This window comes from Pogoniulus pusillus, chromosome 40 (assembly GCF_015220805.1).
Source record: "Pogoniulus pusillus isolate bPogPus1 chromosome 40, bPogPus1.pri, whole genome shotgun sequence".
NCBI classification, from domain to species: domain Eukaryota; kingdom Metazoa; phylum Chordata; class Aves; order Piciformes; family Lybiidae; genus Pogoniulus; species Pogoniulus pusillus.
In genome coordinates, this window is record NC_087303.1 from 3,493,472 (window position 1) to 3,510,294 (window position 16,823).

The following is a 16,823-nucleotide window of genomic DNA, read 5'->3' on the forward strand; positions in this document are numbered from 1 at the left end:
ACCAAGAGAAACCAGCAGTGCTTCCCCCATCCCAGCTGACAGACAGCTCTTTAATGGAGAGCCACAGGAAGCAGATCAGGAGCTGCCAGAGAACAGGACCACATCCTGGGCTCCTGTGGAAGGGTTGGCTCACCTGGCAGGGGTGCAGACAGTCCCTCAGCCTCAGCAGTCCTGGGAGGCAGGAGGGGAAGGCAGCAGGCAGTAGGCAGGGAAAGGTTCAGGCATTGTTTTCTCTATGTCTTGTCCTTTCTGCATGGCCACAGAAAAGCCTCCTGAAGTCACAGGATCTAGCAAGGGATGTCCTGCAGTGGCTTAGTCCAGCAAGGAAGAGGAGAGAGCTGTGGCTGACTCTGCACAGGCCTGGATGGAAGGTCCCATGCCAAGGGTTCCACTGCCCAAGGGAGGTGTCCTGCCCACACTAAAAGCTGAGGCTGTGGGTGCTGTAGCAGTACTCTGTGTAGTCAAACTCCTCGATGGGGAAGGTCACAGCGCTCCACTTCTTGTACCTCTTCTTCTCCGCTGGCGTCTCCACAACAAAGTTCTTGATGCAGAGGATGGGCAACTTCACCTGCCGGTAGATCATCTCCAGCCCCCAGTCCTGTGTGGGCAGGGAGGGGACAGTCACGCAGTGCTCCTGGCCACACATCAGCAATGGAGGCAGCTCCTTGCTCCCAGGGTACTTCCCACGCTAAAGACAGCTGCCTACGCCCATGTCCTGCGTGTGCTCAATCACACAAGTATGGGCTGAAGGGGACACAGCTCCTCAGCCAGGAGCTGGGGCACAAGGCACAACCTCTCCTGCCCACTGGGCTGCAGCCTTGGGAGCGCTGTCATCACCACACTCACCTGGTTGCACTGGCTGCACACGATGCGGCAGCCTGGCTCCCAGTCCTTGAAAGTCCTCTGGAAGTGCATTTTCCCTGAGGAAACTCTGTAGCAGAGCCTGCAGGAAGAAGCCGAGAGACACCCTGAGGACAAAGGTCCGAGGGCATCACAAAGCCCCCACAGTCTCCACGGACTGATGTCCCCAGGAAGGAGCTGGCAGCAGGCTGCTGCCTCCCCCTGCCTGTCCTTGTGCAAGTGACACCTTCCAGCCAGGCTTTGGCGGCTTAGCCCTGCCCAGGTCCTACCCGAAGCTGGGGTTGATGTTGACGTGGTGAGTGCCCTCCACGGTGCGGATGTCGCTGCCACGGCACACGGCCACGCTGCAGCTGACACAGTAGAGACGAACGGCGCTGGGGTCGTGCAGCTGCCGCCTCTCGCTGATCCTGGCCTCCTTCAGTAGCCATCTGGCAACAGACATCTCCTGCAGCTTCCTGATCTGCAGCGTGTAGGGGGCCATATGATAGGGGCAGGACAAGGTCAGCATAGGGCTACGGGCATAGGATAGCAAGACACACGTCTGGGGAGAAAGGCATCGTCCCAAGAGAGCACAAGCAGCACAGCAGAGTGGGCATAACTGGATGGACACAGCCAGATGGACAGGGCAGGGTGGGCATAGCAGAATGGATAGGGAAGGATGGGCATAGCAGGATGGAAAAGACAGAGTGGGCACAGCAGGATGGACAGGGCAGAGTGGGCCTGCATTGCCCCATATCACCTGATGCTACTCCCTCCCAGGAGCCGGTGCTGTCCCAAGAGGAGGCTGTGCCCAAGCAGCAGGTGTGGGCAGGAGCTGCCTGACTTGCATGGTGCTCAGGGCTCACCTTAAGGCAATACTCCTGCTTGGGCATGGCCTGCACCACGCTGATTGCCCTCTCCATGAGCACCACCAGCTTCTCATTGAGCAGCTCACGAGAGACTTCTCTGCTGTTGGTTTTGGCGATGACAGAGTAGATGCTGTCCTTGGCACGGGCACGGCCCCGGGCCTGCAGCAGAAGGGCCAAACACTGTGGTCAGTTGAGGGAGGCCATGGACAAACCTCCCCTGCCTCCCTTTGCCACCCTAGAAGGATAGATCCGCTCTCCAAACCTTGCTGCACCTTGCCAAAGAGGTGCTCTGCCAGGGCCTGAGCTCATGTGCAGGGAGCCAGCAGCAGGTGTATGATGCCAGAGCCCCCATGTCCCCACTCCTGCCCCATCCAGGGCCGGGCAGATACCTGCATCATGGCAATCTCATTGGTCATCAGCCCGTAGCGGACCACGATGTTGCACTCAGGAATATCCAAGCCCTCCTCAGCCACACTGGTGGAGAAGAGTAAGTTGAGGGCTCCCTCACGGAACTGCTTGATGATGTCCTGCTGCTCATTCTGGGGGCAGAGGAGGAGATGCTTCAGCAGCTGTGCAGGGCTCCAAGCCCCCAGTGCCACCCTCAGCACCCACAAAGTCTGCAAGAAGGCTTGGTCCAGCTCCTCCCCACCCTCTGCTCACCTGTGTCATGGGCTTGGTCTGGTTGCTGTAGCCGGCGCCAGTGAGGACAGCAGCCCTGATGTGCCGCCCGCGGAGCGTGGCCGTGTCCTGCAGCCAGCTGAGCAGGCTGTGGGCACTCTGCCGTGTCTTGGTGAAAACGATGCCACGAGAGGTGCCATGGGGCTGGAAGTGCTCCTGCAGGATCTCCTCCAGCCTGCTCAGCTTGGGGTTCTTGTAGCGCTGGTCCCCAGCGAGCGCCTGCAGGCTCGCCCTGTTCTCTGTGGAGGTGAGCAGAGAATCAAGGGTGCTCCTCGGGCCCCAAAGCAGCCAGCACCAACCCTCTCCAGATCCTTCCGTTACCCTCAAAGGTGTCGGTGAGGAAGCGCTCAGTGGGGTCCTGTGTGTCCCCCTTGTCAGCATAGAAGTGCTGGAGGCACTGGAAGGCGTCGAGCATGCGCACGGTGTCGTTGACCAGCAGCGCATCGTTGTACTTGCGCAGGTGCAGGGCACAGACCCGCGTCCTGCGGCAGAACGTCTCTGCCGCTGCCAGGGCACAGGGCACGGAGCCGTCAGAGCCAGGACACGCCACAGCCCAGCCTCACGGCTGCTGCCTGTGCCCCAGCATGCCCATCCTGCCACCTCCTCACCTGTCTTCTCCAGTTCCACGATGCGCTGCTCATAATCCTGTGTGCCAAAGTCCCGCGGCAGGCCTGGCAGCTCCATGTGCTGCTGGATCTTCTCCATCATCTTCTTCAGCTGCTCACCAAAGGGGTCCTGGGAGCACAGAGAGGCTCAGGGCCTGAGAGATAGCCTCAGAGGGACAGCCCAGGACCCACACATGGGACCCATATGGTTGTGAAACTTCCTGAATCAAAGCTCTAGGTCAGCTTGTTCCTGTCACTGGCCTGAGTGGAGCGATAGAGAGACACAGCCTCCCGCTCAGCAGGGCTGAGGGTCCCATTTTCCATCCAGCAAGTGGCTGGGTGACACCAACTGGTCACTCCTCACCTGCACTCTCTCCTGGCACAGGTCGTGCTGCTTCCTGGGCTGGGGGACATGGCTCTGCAGCTGCTGCACCTCCTCCTGCACCACTGAGATCTCCTCAGCGTCCAGGTTGGCACAGATCTGAGAGGACAAGATGTGTTTGGAGCTCGGCAGCCACACGGCACTTGGTGCTCAGTGGCACCCTGGCAAGGTTGGGGATGTCTGCCCAGGGCTGTTCAGTGCCCACATACCAGGTTACCAACCCTCGCCCCCAAGGGACACCCCACTACTCCCCAAGACACCAGCACTTTTGCACCATCAGCACAGGACCCACCTGCAGGATATGCTCTACAGCCCCCTCGAGGGTGGTTGCCCCCCCAGTGCCAGGGGAAGCTGTCAGGCCCAGGATCTGCGGCAGGTTCTGCTGCCCACGGAGCTTGCGCTGGAGGTAGCCAAGCATGATCTTGTTGTAGACAGCGTCCTTGTGCGTGTGGTGGCACTCATCGATCACCAGCAGCGAGAACTCTGCACGGGCAGGGCAGGGCAGGGCACTGGGGTGAGCTGCGTGGGAACCACTGGGCAGCAGGGGAAGTTAAGCCAGGACGGTCCCCTCCAGCCCATCTGTGGGGACAGCAGTGCTGGGGGGCTCATGCCCACCTGCCAGATCCACGTGCGTGTCCTCCTTGCCGCTGGCCAGGGCGTTGTGCAGGATCTGCGCCGTGCAGACGATGAGGTCGCTCTGCTTCACCACGTCGGCGAAGAAGGTCTTGTGGCTGTTCTCCCCGCTCACCGCCGCCACCCTGAAGCTCTTCTGCAGCTCACGGAACTCCTTCTCCACGTGTTGGTCCACCAAGTGCACCTGCACCCCGAGATCCCTGCTCAGCTCCAGCCTCCCGTCACCACCCAGGGCCACCACCGGGGTGCCCACAGCCAGTGGCTGGAGACAGAGCTCAGGGGGCACCTTGTTGACGAGGAAGGCCACCTTGGCCTCGCTGCGGCTGTGCAGGTGCTGCCAGCAGACGTGAGCAGCCACGCGGGTCTTGCCGGCGCCCGTGGGCAGACAGACGATGCAGTTGAGGCCGCTCAGGGCCGGGGCTGCCGCCTCCCGTTGGTACCCGCGGAGCTCCATCACTCGCCGCCGCCGGGGCGCCCAAAGCCGCTCCCGGGAAACGAAACTCGGGAGGGAGGTTCTGCTACAGGCACCCGCGCCGCGGGGCTGGGGCCAACCGAGTGGCGCTGAGCCGGACCGAGGAGCGATGCCCGCGACCCCTCCACCGACCTCTCCCCCTTAGCCCCGGTGCCTGCCCGATCCGCAGCGGCCAAAGACGCCTCCGGCCGGGAGCCCCGAGAAGGCAGAAACAAAACCGAAAGTGACCGCGGGCGGAGCTCCCGCAGCCGCGGCCGTCCCGGTGCCGCCCCCACACCGAGCTCCTCTTCCTGCAGCATCCTGCACCCCAAACACTCCCTACGCCCCACTTCAGGCTGACTCAGAGGCTCTCTGCACCCCGCTCAGGCCTGAGCTGCCCCCAGCCCTCTCCCCATCTCACCCCTGCCCCCGAGTGCCACCCCCGGGCGCCACCCCCCGGGTGCCACCCCCGCGGCAGTGCTGCAGGCTCTGCACGAGGACGTTTATTAAAAAAAACACAAACCAACGAACCCCAAACCCAAGAGAACATCAACCACGTGGAATGGCAGCGGGGGTGGTCCCACCCAGCATCACCAGCACCCACCCACTGATGCCAAGGCAGCAGGGGCCAAGCAAGACTGGGGGACAGGGCAGCATTGGGGTTGGGCACTCGCGAGCCCAGCAGCCAAGGAAGGGGCACACGGCCCGTGAGGGGCATGGAGGGGGCAGGTGGGGGTCAGAGCAGGGGGAGCAGAGGCCAGTGCAGCCCCCAGCCCCTCAGCTGGCAGCAGGAGGGGGTAGGGAGGACAGAGATGATAGAGGCAGCAGGAGGTCAGGAGTGCAGGGCCTGAGCCCCCCCCCTCACAGCAGGACCCCAGACCACGAGCAGCATCTGCCCGCAGCCCCAGGGGCAGGGCTGAGCCCCACCATACATTCAATGAGAGGGGTGGGGGCTGCCTGTGCGTGGACGGAAGCAAAACCAAAGCACTTGTGTGCCCTCCCCCTCACCCTGCCACTGAGAGGGCAGAAGGCACAACCCTAGGCAGAAATGCCAGTGCCAGGGGTGTCTGGGCCCCCAGAGAGAGGCAGGAACTCAGCATTACCCAGATCCTGGGCAGATCCTGATAAGGCAGCTCCATCCCCACTGCTTACCCCCACCCCAGGAAAAGCACCCCAGCCCCATCCCCCCCAGGGAAGACCCAGCTTCCTTCAGGGCTGCTCAGCAGCACCAAACCCTCCAGCAGCCCCTGCCCACAGGACCTGGTGCCACAGCAGCCCTGTCCCTCCAGGTGGCAGGGGGGTAGCAGTCAAGGCAGGTCCAGGCCACCTCCCCTACTTGTCAATGAGCCCCCCCTCCTTGAGCTTGAAGTAGAAGAACTTCTCCAGGGTGTTGGCACACTTGCAGTAGTCGCTGTCGGGGGGGTTGTACTCGCGGCAGTTGGTGATGATGCGCTGCAGGTCGGCGATGAAGAGCTTCTTGGTGACGTAGTAGCGATTCTTCAGCCGCTCCGTCATGGTCTTCAGGTCTGGCAGCAGAGAAGGGTCAGGCCTAAACCCTAAACCACACTGCTGGACACCAGCCAAGGATCCCAACTTGCCCTTCTCTCCTCTGGACTGCCCCAGGGCTCCCAGCACCCCCTCACCACCAGCCGTGACAGTCCCTCCCCAGCACTGCCCCCTGGGTCTGCAGCTCTCCCTCTGCCATCCTGCCCTGGGGGCCAGGCAGGACCTACCGATGGGGAACCGAATGATCTCGTAGTAGTCTGGAGCCTCTGACTTCTTCACTGGCTCCATGAAGGGCCACGCACTGGGGTGGGTCTGGAGGGGAGGGGGGCAGGTTACAGCAACGAGCACAGGCATCCCCTGTGGGCCTCAGCACAAGAGGGTCCTGCTACCCGTGTGCCCAGGTCACCCCAACTGTCCCACAGGACAGCCTGGCCCAAGGGATGCTGCTCCAAGGGTGGATGGGCAGCCCAGAGAGGAAGGTCCCCTCCAGCCCTCACCTTGATCTGGGCCAGGAGGTTCTTCAGGGTGTTGTAGAGCTGGTCTGGATCCTTCAGCTCCTTGCTGCAGCACAAGATCAGCACCTGTCAGCCCCAAGGCTGGAAGCCTCTCTCCATCCCAGCATTCCTACCGCCTCATCCCAGTGTTCCCCCTACCCAAAGCTCCCACTGCCTCCCCACAGCACTCCCCCCCAACCCATCCTAACGTTCCCACTGTCTCCTCCCAGCACTCCCACAGCCCCATCCCAGCACCAGGAGTGAGGAGCAGCCCGAGCAGAGCCCCTGCACAGCACTCACCCCTTCTCCTTCCCCAGGGGCTTCCATCCTGTTTCTCCTGGAAGGGAAGGGTTGTGTCACCTCTCCTGCCCCTCACCTGCAGGCAGGGAGGTCAGAGCCCTGCCCCCACACAGCCCCCCAGCAGCACTCACGGATGCCAGGAACGCTCTCGATGGGGATCTGCCGCACACCCTCCTTGAAGCAGGTCAGGCCAGGGTAGACCTTGCGGATCTGTGCCTGCTTCCTCTCAATCAGCTTCTTGATGATCTGCAGCAGGAAGGAGGGGTTGGAGGCAGGAAAGGGAGCAGGAACTGCAGGAGGCTGCAGGGAGCCAGACTGGGATGTGAGGTCCACGGACACTGAGCACTGGCTGCAGCCACTGCCCAAGGCTGGAGCCAACTCTGGCCACCATAAACAGTGCCAGGATGTTCCTTCTCTGCCCCATGACTCTGCTCCCAGGAAGTTTCAAGGACCAGTTCCCAAAAACTGGCACATCCCCAGATGTCTCCCCGGCCTTCAGGAGGTGGCTGGCAGGTGCCTGGGCTGGCAGAGCCTGGCAGCACCCCCCCACCCACAGGCCATACCTCCTTCTGTTTCTTGATGATGTGGGAGAGCTCGGTGTAGGGGATGCGGGGGTTCAGCTCACACTCCATCAGGGTTGCCCCCTCGTAGTCCTTGATGTAGCCCAGGTAGCGACTCTTGGGAACTTTGATGTCCTTGGAAAAGCCCTAGGAGGGAGGGGCCGGGTGGGAGGGGGCCGGTGGGCAGGGGCCCAAGGACAGCTGCCCTTGGGAAGGAGCCCACCTGCTTCTTGAAGTAGCCGATGGCATACTCGTCCGCGTAGGTGAGGAAGTAGAGGATGTTGTGCTTGATGTGGTACTCCTTCAGGTGATTCATCAGGTGTGTGCCATAGCCCTGGGGCAGCCATCATGAGACCCCCTCCTGCCCCCCAGGCAGCTCCCTCCCACCCACAGACCCAGGCAGGTGGAAGGTGCCCCAGAGCCACAGCTGCTGCTCAGGCCCGGCCAGTACCCAGCAGGTCTAGGACTGAGACCACCCTGCCCAACACAGCCCCCACTCCCAACCCACCACCCTGACCTGCCAAGGACACCCACAGCCCACCCAGCTGCCCACTCGCACCTTCACTTGCTCGTTGGAGGTGACGGCGCAGAAGACGATCTCGGTGAAGCCCTGGGTGGGGAACATGCGGAAGCAGATGCCCCCGATCACGCGCCCGTCCTTGATCAGCGCCAGGGTCTTGTGCTTCCTGCGGGCAGCGGGGCCCAGGGTGAGACAGGAGTCCCCCATGCCGGCCCCCCCTGCGCCCCCCAGCCACGCACGGGTCGAAGACGAGGCGGGTGATGTACTCCTTGGGCATGCGCGGCAGCTGGTGCGAGAAGACGTTCTGCAGCCCCACCAGCCACATCAGGATCTTCTTGTTGGACTTCTGGGAGAGGGAGTTGCCGATGACGTGGAACTCGATGATGCCGCGGCGCTCCTCCAGCCGCGCCGTCTCGTCCCGCGCCGCGTTCGCCGACAGCAGGCTGGTCTGCGGTGCGGGCAGGGGTCACCGGCCCGGACGGGCCTTGGCACACCAGGAAAGCAGCTCTACAGGCCCTGCAGAGCACCAGTGCCACCTTGGGGCCCCTGACCCCATACCTCAGGGCCCAGCATGGCAGCAGGGTCCGTGATGGTCAGCATGACCTCGTTCACCAGCTCCATGGGGATGTCCCCCATGACACGGATCCGTTTGGCATCTTCTAGGGTCAGGCTCTCGGGCAGCTTCCGCTTTTCCCCTGGGAAGCAGCATGGCACATCCAGCACCAGCAGGGACCAAGGAAGAGTTCCTCTGGTGCCTGGTTCACATCAGCCCTACCTGGCAGGGGCTCTGGGGTGCTGGCGTCCATGCTCGCTGTGGAGCTGCTGCTGCTGAGCTTCTTGCTGAAGAGTGGAGTGCTGGGCACAGCCACGGTGCTGACCACGGCTGGAAGGCACCAAGAGATCTGTGACTGCCAGAGAGCAGCTCCTCAGGCAGCCCTGCCACTGCCACCAGCCAGGGCTCACCCACACCTCAGTCCTGTGTCCTACAGCCCCCAAGCTGGGGGCTGCTCCCCGACATACCTGGGCGAGACACCAGCTGGGCTCCTTCGGCAGCTGGCATGGTGAAATCAGCCTCCCAGATGGGAGAGTTCTCACCATAGATCTCCTCCTCCAGCATGGACAGGAACCTGGACAGGAGCAGCTCGTCGGCCACACTCCACTCAAGTGTCCTGAGGGAGGAGAAGTTCCCCAGTGCCACACCGACCACCCCACATTGGGCACCTACTTGGGGAAGTGGGTGAGGATCAGCGTCCGCTTCTCCGGCACCAGCTTGTCCTTCTCCACCCGGAACTTCTCCAGCAGCTGCCGGCGAGTGACCGTGAAGATGGACTTGAGCAGGCTGCGCCCGAAGACGTGGGTGGTCTCGTAGCGGGGGAGGCTGTCACAGCTCTGGGGCACGTGGCAGTAGCAAAGCCACCTAGGAGAAGAGAGCACCTTCCAGTGACCCCAGTGCATCCGTGGCCCTTCTGGGAACACACTGCTGGAAGCAGGGACAAGGAGAGGAAGCATGCAGGGGATCACAGCTGAGGTTTGGAAGCTGTGTCCCCACTGCTCTCTCAACAGCTGGGCAGAGGCTTGGACCTCAGGGGCACAGGTTAGCTGCACACAGTGGAGGCTGGAGTGAGCAGAACCCCCAGACTGGTTGGCTCAGACCCCCTCCCACCCTCACCTCGTGTAGTTGACCTTGTAGGTGGCCACGTCATCACTCTGCGAGCGCTGCCGGAACTGCGACGGCGTCTCCAGCTTCCAGTAGTTGAGGCAGAGCAGGAACATCTTGGAGAGCTCATACATGGTCTGGCGCTCCTTGGGCGGCAGGTGGCTGAACTTGTACTGTACGAAGTTCAGGACACCCTGGGGAGGGGACAGGGCAGTGGAGGGGCACTGGGTGCTGCAGACCCTTCAGTGCTGCCCCCCAAAGAAGGAGGGGATCGCAAAGAGCAGCGAAACACAGAAGAGGTCATCAGAGCAGCACAGGAGCCTGCAGCAGCCTCACCTGCTCGATGTTTGGTTTCTCAAAGGGGGGGCTCCCCAGGGACCCCTCGACCACTGGCTGGCTCATCTGCAGGATGCACTTGCGCAGGAGCTGTAGGGACAACGTGGGGCACATCCCTGGAGTCCTGGGCACAGCGCGAACAGTGCAAGGGGCAGGACCTGCTGAGGAGCTGCACCGATTCACTCAGCCAGGGAGGTGCCAGAGACTCACAGAATAAGAATCATAGAATGAACCAGGTTGGAAGAGACCTCCAAGATCATCCAGCCCAACCTAGCACCCAGCCCTGTCCAATCAACCAGACCATGGCACTAAGTGCCCCAGCCAGGCTTAGCTTCAACACCTCCAGAGATGGCAACTCCACCACCTCCCTGGGCAGCCCATTCCAATGCCAATCACTCTCTCTGGAAAGAACTTCCTCCTAACATCCAGCCTAGACCTCCCCTGGCACAACTTGAGACTGTGTCCCCTTGTTCTGTTGCTGGTTGCCTGGAAGAAGAGCCCAACCCCACCTGGCTATAGCCTCCCTTCCAGGTAGTTGTAGACAGCAATGGAGGTCACCTCTTAGCCTCCTCTTCTCCAGGCTGCACACCCCCAGCTCCCTCAGCCCCTTGGAGCATGGATGTTTCTTCCTTGGAAACTCTCTCCCATGGAAACTGGAGTCCAGGGGAAGCTGCTCTGGGGGCAGGGCTGCCACTGCAGGTCTGTCTGGGCTGGTGGGACAGTTCCTAGTTGGACCACAGCTCCCAGAAGAGCAGGCAGAGGGACAGGCAGCAAGACAGCAACCTCAGCCCACCCAGTAAAGCTGAAGGAGCCCAGGCAAGCCCTGCTGGCAGCCATGCCCAGATCCAGACGCACCTTGAACAGGTAGAAATACACCTGCTTGGTGTCAGTGTCCTCCTCCTTGTGCACCGACATGAAGAGGTTCTCCACGTCCACCACCATGCCCAGCAGCCGATTGATCTCCTCCTCAGAGACGTTCTCCAGGTGGGACACGTGGTCAGCTGCAGCACAGAGAGAGCCACGGTGAGACCGAAGGGGGTGGGGAGTCAGCACCGCTGCCCTGCCCCAGGGGGACCCCAGGGCAATTACCCAGAGCGTGGCTGCAGCTGCGGCAGGGCTCACTCAGGTTGGTCACTGGCTGCTGCAGGTCCATGCGGGGGGCAGTGGGGGGGTTGGGGTTCTTCCAGCCATTGCACTTGCAGGCATCGTTGGCCTGGGACAAGAGACAGGAGAGGGCATCATGCTTCGGGGCTGATGCTGCCCCGTGCCAAGGCTGCCACGTTCTTTGGCCAGACAACACCCCCAGAAAGCCTTCTCACCCCTCCCGCCCACCCCAGTACCTGCCTCTCCCTCAGCACCTACCCTGTGTGACCCAGCACCCACATTCCTCCCGGGTGCAGCTGCAGGCTTCCAACCCCCCCCGCCCACAGATGTTCCTGCAGCTCCCTCTCACAGCTCAGCCCTGCCACCCCCTGCCCATACACGGTCCAGCACTCCCCTCCTACCGCCCCTCGTTCCTGTGCATCCTCACATCCCCCTCCCGCACCCATCACATGCTCCTGCATCTCCTGCTCATGGTACCCCCTTGCCTAGCTCAGGTCTCCCCGCCCATGCATGGCCTTGTCCCCTCCTTCCTGCACCTCCCACATCCCTGCACTGTCTCTTGCACTGCCCAATCCTGCACCCCCTGCTCACGTACATCCTCGTACCCCCTTCTGCACCCTCTGCCCAGCTCAGCAGCTCCTCCCTGCAGCCGCCGCCCACGCACATCCTTCCAACGCCTCACGCCCCCTGCCCAGCTCAGTAACCCCCACCCCTGCATGACCTTGCTCCCTCCTTCCTGCATCTCCCCCACCCCTGCATTGCCTCCTACACCCTAATCCCGCATCCTCTCCTCATCCACATTCTTGCCCCCCGCTCCTACACCCCCCCTGCTGCACCCTCTGCCTATGCAGTGCCTCCCACTCCCCCTCCCGCAGCCCCCAGCCCCACCTTGCACGCCGAGAAGACCCCCAGCTTCTCCAGCTTCTTCCCGCGGGGGAACCCCCGCACCTGCGCTTTGCGCTGACTCGCTCTTTGCTGCTGACTTAACCCGGGCCGAGCCGGGTCACTGGACCCCGTTCCCCCTCCTCCGCCCGTTACCGTCCCGCTTCCCGTCGCCCCTGCCGCCGCCGCCGCCGCCGTTCCCGGCCCCGGGCCCGGCGGGGGCCGCCCCGGTTGCGCGGCCTCCGGCTCCGCCATGCCGGGCCCGGCGTGCACGCTAGGCTCAGTGCGCCTGCGCACCGGGAACGCCGGGATCGGTAGTCTGGGGGCTGGGGGAGGGTTCGGTCTCAACGGTGCCGGTTCACCTCTGTGACTATGGGCGGCGTGAACCGGCCGGGACCAGCCACCCCGAGAGCCCTTCCCCGGGGTGCTACCGGCAGTGAGGAGCCATCGCTGCCCGAAGGAGCTCTCCTCCAGTAACCGGTACCGGAGCCGGTTCGGTTGGACTGGGCGCTTTGTAGTCGCTTCCATGGCAGGACTTTGGTGACGTCCCATCCTCTGTAGAGGGTATGGGGGGTGCTGGCATGGCTTGGCACAGGCTGGCACAGTTTGGCATAGCTCATGGCCGTGTAGTGGCACAAGGGAGTGTTGCTGCACCGTCCTAAGAACGGGGGTCGTTTGCCCAAGGGCTGCCCAGGAGGATGCTCAACTCCTCCCCCGCGATGCTGGAGACCCTCAACCAAGCTTCTTCACCAAGACAGGGGTGGGGAGAGGTGGCAGGGATGTGCCCTGTGCCAGCACGACTTGGCTCCCTGGGCAGCTGTCCCGCCGTGTGGGCACGGCTGAGAGGCATCTGAGATCAGCAAGCACAGAAAGCAGGCAGATAAAAGTCAGGAATATTTATTACATATCAAAACCGCTCGAGGACGTCAGCAGAGACCCTCCCCGGCCCCCCGCCCCTCCAGGCCATTGGGCAGCCCCGGTGCGGTCCTGCTCTGCAGCTGGCAGCTGCTCCGGTAGCCAGGCTCAGCCCAACCCGTGCCGTGCTCCATCACGCCTTGGCCCGTTCGGCTCCGTCATCGGTGCTGGCTGTCGACTGTGCCACCGCCGGCCCCATCTGGATGGGCACGTTCCTCTCGGGGGCAGCTGGCAGTGCCAGTCGGGGAGCCTCGATGCGGAGCTGCCCCTCCTTGGTCAGGGAGCAGGTCAGGGCCTCGGCGTCCACCTCCTCGGGCACGTCCCACTCGCGCTTCAGCACCTCGTACTTGTAGGAGAAAGAGCCCTTCTCGTCCGTGCTCTGCGTCTCCTTCTGCCCCACCAGCACCACCTTCCTGCCCACCACCTTCACCGACAGCTGCTCGGGCGCAAAGTCCTTCACGTCCTGGCAGACGGAGAAGCCCTCCCCGGAGCCCTGGGTCAGGGCTGCGCTGGCAGGTGGGGCTCGCTCCGCAGTGATGCCAATCCGGCTGGCGCTGCTGCTGCTGCTGCTGCTGCTCAGGAACTGCTCGAAGCTGCTCATGAACTCCCGGGCTCTCTCCATCTCCAGCCGCAGCTCCCGCTCCAGCTCAGCGAAGATGGTGCCAGGATGTGGCCAGAGGGTGCGGACAGGTCCCAGCCATGGGAAGAGGGAGCTGGACATGGGTGGCATGAAGTGCATGCGGCAAAGCATCTCTGCTCCGGTGCCTGCTCTCGGCGTGTCTGCTGCTCTGCTCGGCTGTGCAGTGCTGTGCTGGGACTGGGCAGCAGCGGGTTTTATCCTCCCGTGCCCAGGGGTGTGCCCTTTCCAGAACACTCTCTCCCCACGCCGTTCCCGCAGCCATCGCCTATTTTTGAGCCGCTGATTATCTGCCAGCAGAAATAGCAGCGCCAGCCGGCAGGGCAGAGTCACCTGCCCCAAATAGGAGCTGCAGGCACTGCGGCCAGCTCGGGTTTCTGCAGAGCCACCGTGATGCAGCAGCTCTCCTCCCACGGGGGCATGGGCTGGGGGCTGACAAAGCCCTTCCCATGGCACTCATGCCAGGGGCCGGCCAAGCTCTTCCCATGGCTTTCACACTGCAGAGGAGCAAAGCTTTTCCCACGACCCTCATGGCAAGGGCCAGCAAACTCCTTCCCATGGTCTTTGTGTTAGGGGCTCAGTGGAGTGTGGGTTCTGCCATGCCAGTACCACATCTCTTTGGCAAGCATGGGGACATTACTGCCCCCCAAAGCCTTGTGTTCCTGCACCATCCGGGGCCAGACACCTCCCACACTTTCTAGGCACTCCCTCAACCCAAGGGCTGCCCACGACCCTGTGCCAGCCCCTCAGCACCCCGACTGTGGACTCTGCTTGGGGAATGGGGTCCTTGGACTGGTTTGGGGTTTTGCCTAGCAGCTACAGGTCCTGCAGCTAGGGAAGAGAAGGACAGACAGCAGGGCTCTGCTGCCTGCAGATGGGGGGGAAATAGTCACAGGTGAGGGGGTGGAAGTCAGGGAGGAGAGGAGCCCAGCCCTGTGCCCTGCCTGGGAAGGAGAAAGGCCATGGATTTTTGGCAGGGATGGCTAGGGCGTCCCACTCAGAGGCTGAGGTGATGCTGCTAATTATAAGCCAGGAGAGCAGAGCTGCGAGACTCAGGGTGAAGGAATGCAGGGCACGACGTAAGCGCTACCTCTTCTCACGGGTGAGTAACAAGAATGAGCTGGAACGGGCTGGAAAGAGCTGAGCTCTTCTCCAGAGGGTGACGTAATGCGCAGGATCAGGCCACTCCTCCCGGGAAGGGACATAAAAGCCACGGGCGGCAGTGCCGGGGCAGAAGTCTGAGCTCCAGAGCCAGCAGACAAATAGCAGCAGCAGCAGAGCGACAGCTCCGAGAGCAGCTCCAGCAGCAGCAGCTCCGACGACAGCTCCAGCAGCAACAGCTCCGACGACAGCTCCAGCAGCGACAGCTCCAGCAGCGATGCTTTGCCGAATGCACCTCGCACCCTTTGCCTCCAGCTCCCTGGCCACTCAGCTGGGCACAGTGAGGACCCTCTGGCCGCACGCAGAGACCATCTTCACCGAGCTGCAGCAGGAGATGGAGAGGGCTCGGCGGTTCATGAGCAGCTTCGAGCAGCTCCTGAGCAGCCAAGTAGCCACCGCCATGGAGCAAGCCCCAGCTGCAAGCACAGCTCCAACCCAGGGCTCCGGGGAGGGCTTCTCCATCTGCCAGGACGTGAAGAACTTCACTCCCGAGCAGCTGTCGGTGAAGGTGGTGGGCAGGAAGGTGGTGCTGGTGGGGCAGAAGGAGACGCAGAACACGGACGAGAAGGGCTCCTTCTCCTACAAGTACGAGGCACTGAAGCGCGAGTGGGACGTGCCCGAGGAGGTGGACGCCGAGGCCCTGACCTGCTCCCTGACCAAGGAGGGGCAGCTCCGCATCGAGGCTCCCCGACTGGCACTGCCAGCTGCCCCCGAGAGGAATGTGCCCATCCAGGTCAGCCCTGCAGCCCCTCAGCCTGGACCAGCCTCTGAGGATGCCGGCAGCAAAGCCCAGGCGTAACGGGAGGGAGCCGAAGGCCCACGGCAGGACCGGAGCAGATGGCAGCCAGCCCTAGGTGTTGGCCCCGCTGCTGGCACCAGCAGTGATGCCACTTTTTTCATTCTACTGGAATTGTTTTGTACCCAATAAAAATTCTTTTGCATAGAACCTGCTTGTGGTCTCCTGGTGTTGACTGATGGGAAGGTTGCACCCTGGTCTGAGCTCTTGCTGCCAGGGGAGCTGGGTGGGCAGAGAGGGAAGAACTTCCCTTGGTGCCTGAGGGCAGCACAAAATGAGGTCAACACTGACCTCACAGGGAGGGAAGTGATCTGTGAGCAGGGTGCAGCTCAGGGTGGGGGAGGCAGAAAGATGGTCCCACAGCAGGTTAGCTGCCACCAGCATCCCTATCAGCTCCACAGTCCCTCTCACTACCACTGACAGGGAACACAACCAGCCTGCAGGGCCTGGCTTGGTGCCATCCCACTTACAGAGCTTGGGAGGGGGTTGCTGGAGCCCCCTTAGATTCCAACAGCTGAAGCTCATCTCCAGGCTCTGTGTAACCACCACAAGCAGCCATACTCAGGCCTGGGCAGGCAGCAGGTATGCAGCTGGGCACGCCTGTTTGTGCCAGTGCTGCTGCCAGCCCTAGCAGTCCTTCCCTGTGGCAAATCTCCAGCCCCAAGTCCCTCAGAGCCCAGAAGCAGATGTTCAGACACCCCAAAGAGCATCTTGGGCACCTTCCCAGAGACAGAGACCCCTTGGCCTGTAAAGAACCAGAACTGCCACCTTGTAAACCAGAAGCCAAGTGTAAGAGCCAGCAGATGGCAACAGCTCCTCAGCAGACCTCCAGCAGGTCCATCTCTGCTATCTGAGGAAAGCAGCACCAGCCCAAGCCCCACCTGGAGCAATGAGTCCTCAGCTGGCTGGAGATGCTCCAGTAACAAGTGGTCAGGCACAAGCAGCAGCCATGGCCCCAGGTGACCGAAGCCCAGCTGGGGCTGGGAGCCCACAGGCAGCCTGAGCTCCAGCCAGACATCAGGAACTGCATCCGAGTTGCTCCAGATCCTTCCTGCTTACAGGATTTTAACAAAAGCCAAGCACAAGGCACCAAGCCCTGGGGTGGAGGAAGAAGCCCATGAGAGCTGAGCCTGCTTGCCAAGGTGACTTCATTTGCAGGTAGCCAGCACGGCTCAGACACAGGGAGCAGCCGGTGAGGACCATGGGTGAGCAGCCTCTGCTCCTCCCGACTAGGTGCTGTACCCACTGCCAGCAGCCAAGGGCAGTCCTCAGCCTCCAGCACAGCTGCCGTGTCCTGCTGCACTCCCCTCCTGCTGCCAGCTGAGGGAGAAACTTGAGCCAAGTTCTGATGGCTTCAGAGAAACGTTGGAGTTAATCACACAGAACTTCATGTGGTGATGAAGACCATGGTGACAGCTCCAGCATGGGTCAGACACTGCATCAGGCACTGGGCAGCAGTCAACACCAGTTAGAGTCTGGCATCAGGAGCCGTTTCAG

General features: G+C 62.3%; 4 protein-coding genes across 5 annotated transcripts; 1 reads left to right on the top strand and 3 right to left on the bottom strand.

The window, feature by feature from the left end:
• Positions 1–29: 29 nt before the first annotated feature.
• DHX58 (DExH-box helicase 58) lies at positions 30–4,798 on the bottom strand. 2 transcript variants are annotated; one of them, XM_064174309.1, is made up of 12 exons: positions 4,315–4,798; positions 3,990–4,191; positions 3,667–3,857; positions 3,357–3,473; positions 2,996–3,122; positions 2,709–2,891; positions 2,370–2,626; positions 2,099–2,248; positions 1,707–1,868; positions 1,131–1,321; positions 847–943; positions 30–598 (listed from the first exon to the last, which is right to left on the bottom strand). In XM_064174309.1, the coding sequence occupies exons 1-12, from the start codon at positions 4,459–4,461 to the stop codon at positions 419–421; spliced, it is 2,004 nt and encodes a 667-aa protein (XP_064030379.1). In that variant the 5' UTR covers positions 4,462–4,798; the 3' UTR covers positions 30–418. The 2 variants fall into 2 exon arrangements, with proteins under 2 accessions (XP_064030379.1, XP_064030377.1); XM_064174307.1 differs by having other exon boundaries at positions 4,294–4,798.
• A 148-nt stretch (positions 4,799–4,946) lies between these two features.
• KAT2A (lysine acetyltransferase 2A) lies at positions 4,947–12,102 on the bottom strand. Its single transcript, XM_064174281.1, has 18 exons — positions 11,824–12,102; positions 10,921–11,044; positions 10,687–10,832; positions 9,832–9,921; positions 9,508–9,689; positions 9,064–9,255; positions 8,859–8,965; positions 8,614–8,721; positions 8,397–8,533; positions 8,078–8,286; positions 7,878–8,004; positions 7,542–7,652; positions 7,322–7,465; positions 6,890–7,004; positions 6,759–6,795; positions 6,462–6,525; positions 6,192–6,276; positions 4,947–5,984 (listed from the first exon to the last, which is right to left on the bottom strand). Exons 1-18 carry the CDS (start codon positions 12,070–12,072, stop codon positions 5,791–5,793), a joined length of 2,421 nt encoding a protein of 806 aa, XP_064030351.1. The 5' UTR covers positions 12,073–12,102; the 3' UTR covers positions 4,947–5,790.
• Positions 12,103–12,698: 596 nt separating this feature from the next.
• LOC135191793 (heat shock protein 30C-like) lies at positions 12,699–13,588 on the bottom strand. The gene has a single exon (XM_064174391.1). The coding sequence runs from the start codon at positions 13,481–13,483 to the stop codon at positions 12,866–12,868; it is 618 nt and encodes a 205-aa protein (XP_064030461.1). The 5' UTR covers positions 13,484–13,588; the 3' UTR covers positions 12,699–12,865.
• A 999-nt stretch (positions 13,589–14,587) lies between these two features.
• On the top strand, positions 14,588–15,476 carry LOC135191794 (heat shock protein beta-11-like). The gene has a single exon (XM_064174393.1). The coding sequence runs from the start codon at positions 14,748–14,750 to the stop codon at positions 15,327–15,329; it is 582 nt and encodes a 193-aa protein (XP_064030463.1). The 5' UTR covers positions 14,588–14,747; the 3' UTR covers positions 15,330–15,476.
• Positions 15,477–16,823: the final 1,347 nt, after the last annotated feature.

Coding starts and splice junctions, on each gene's coding strand:
- LOC135191794 (XM_064174393.1), top strand. CDS start 14,748: ATGCTTTGCCGAATGCACCTCGCACCCTTTGCCTCCAGCTCCCTGGCC.
- DHX58 (XM_064174307.1), bottom strand. CDS start 4,461: ATGGAGCTCCGCGGGTACCAACGGGAGGCGGCAGCCCCGGCCCTGAGC. Junction 4,192..4,293: donor TGGCCTTCCTCGTCAACAAG/GTGCCCCCTGAG, acceptor CTCGGGGTGCAG/GTGCACTTGGTGGACCAACA. Junction 1,322..1,706: donor AGCAGGAGTATTGCCTTAAG/GTGAGCCCTGAG, acceptor TACACGCTGCAG/ATCAGGAAGCTGCAGGAGAT.
- LOC135191793 (XM_064174391.1), bottom strand. CDS start 13,483: ATGCTTTGCCGCATGCACTTCATGCCACCCATGTCCAGCTCCCTCTTC.
- KAT2A (XM_064174281.1), bottom strand. CDS start 12,072: ATGGCGGAGCCGGAGGCCGCGCAACCGGGGCGGCCCCCGCCGGGCCCG. Junction 8,534..8,613: donor CACCCCAGAGCCCCTGCCAG/GTAGGGCTGATG, acceptor GCTGCTTCCCAG/GGGAAAAGCGGAAGCTGCCC. Junction 7,653..7,877: donor CCTCCAACGAGCAAGTGAAG/GTGCGAGTGGGC, acceptor TGGCTGCCCCAG/GGCTATGGCACACACCTGAT.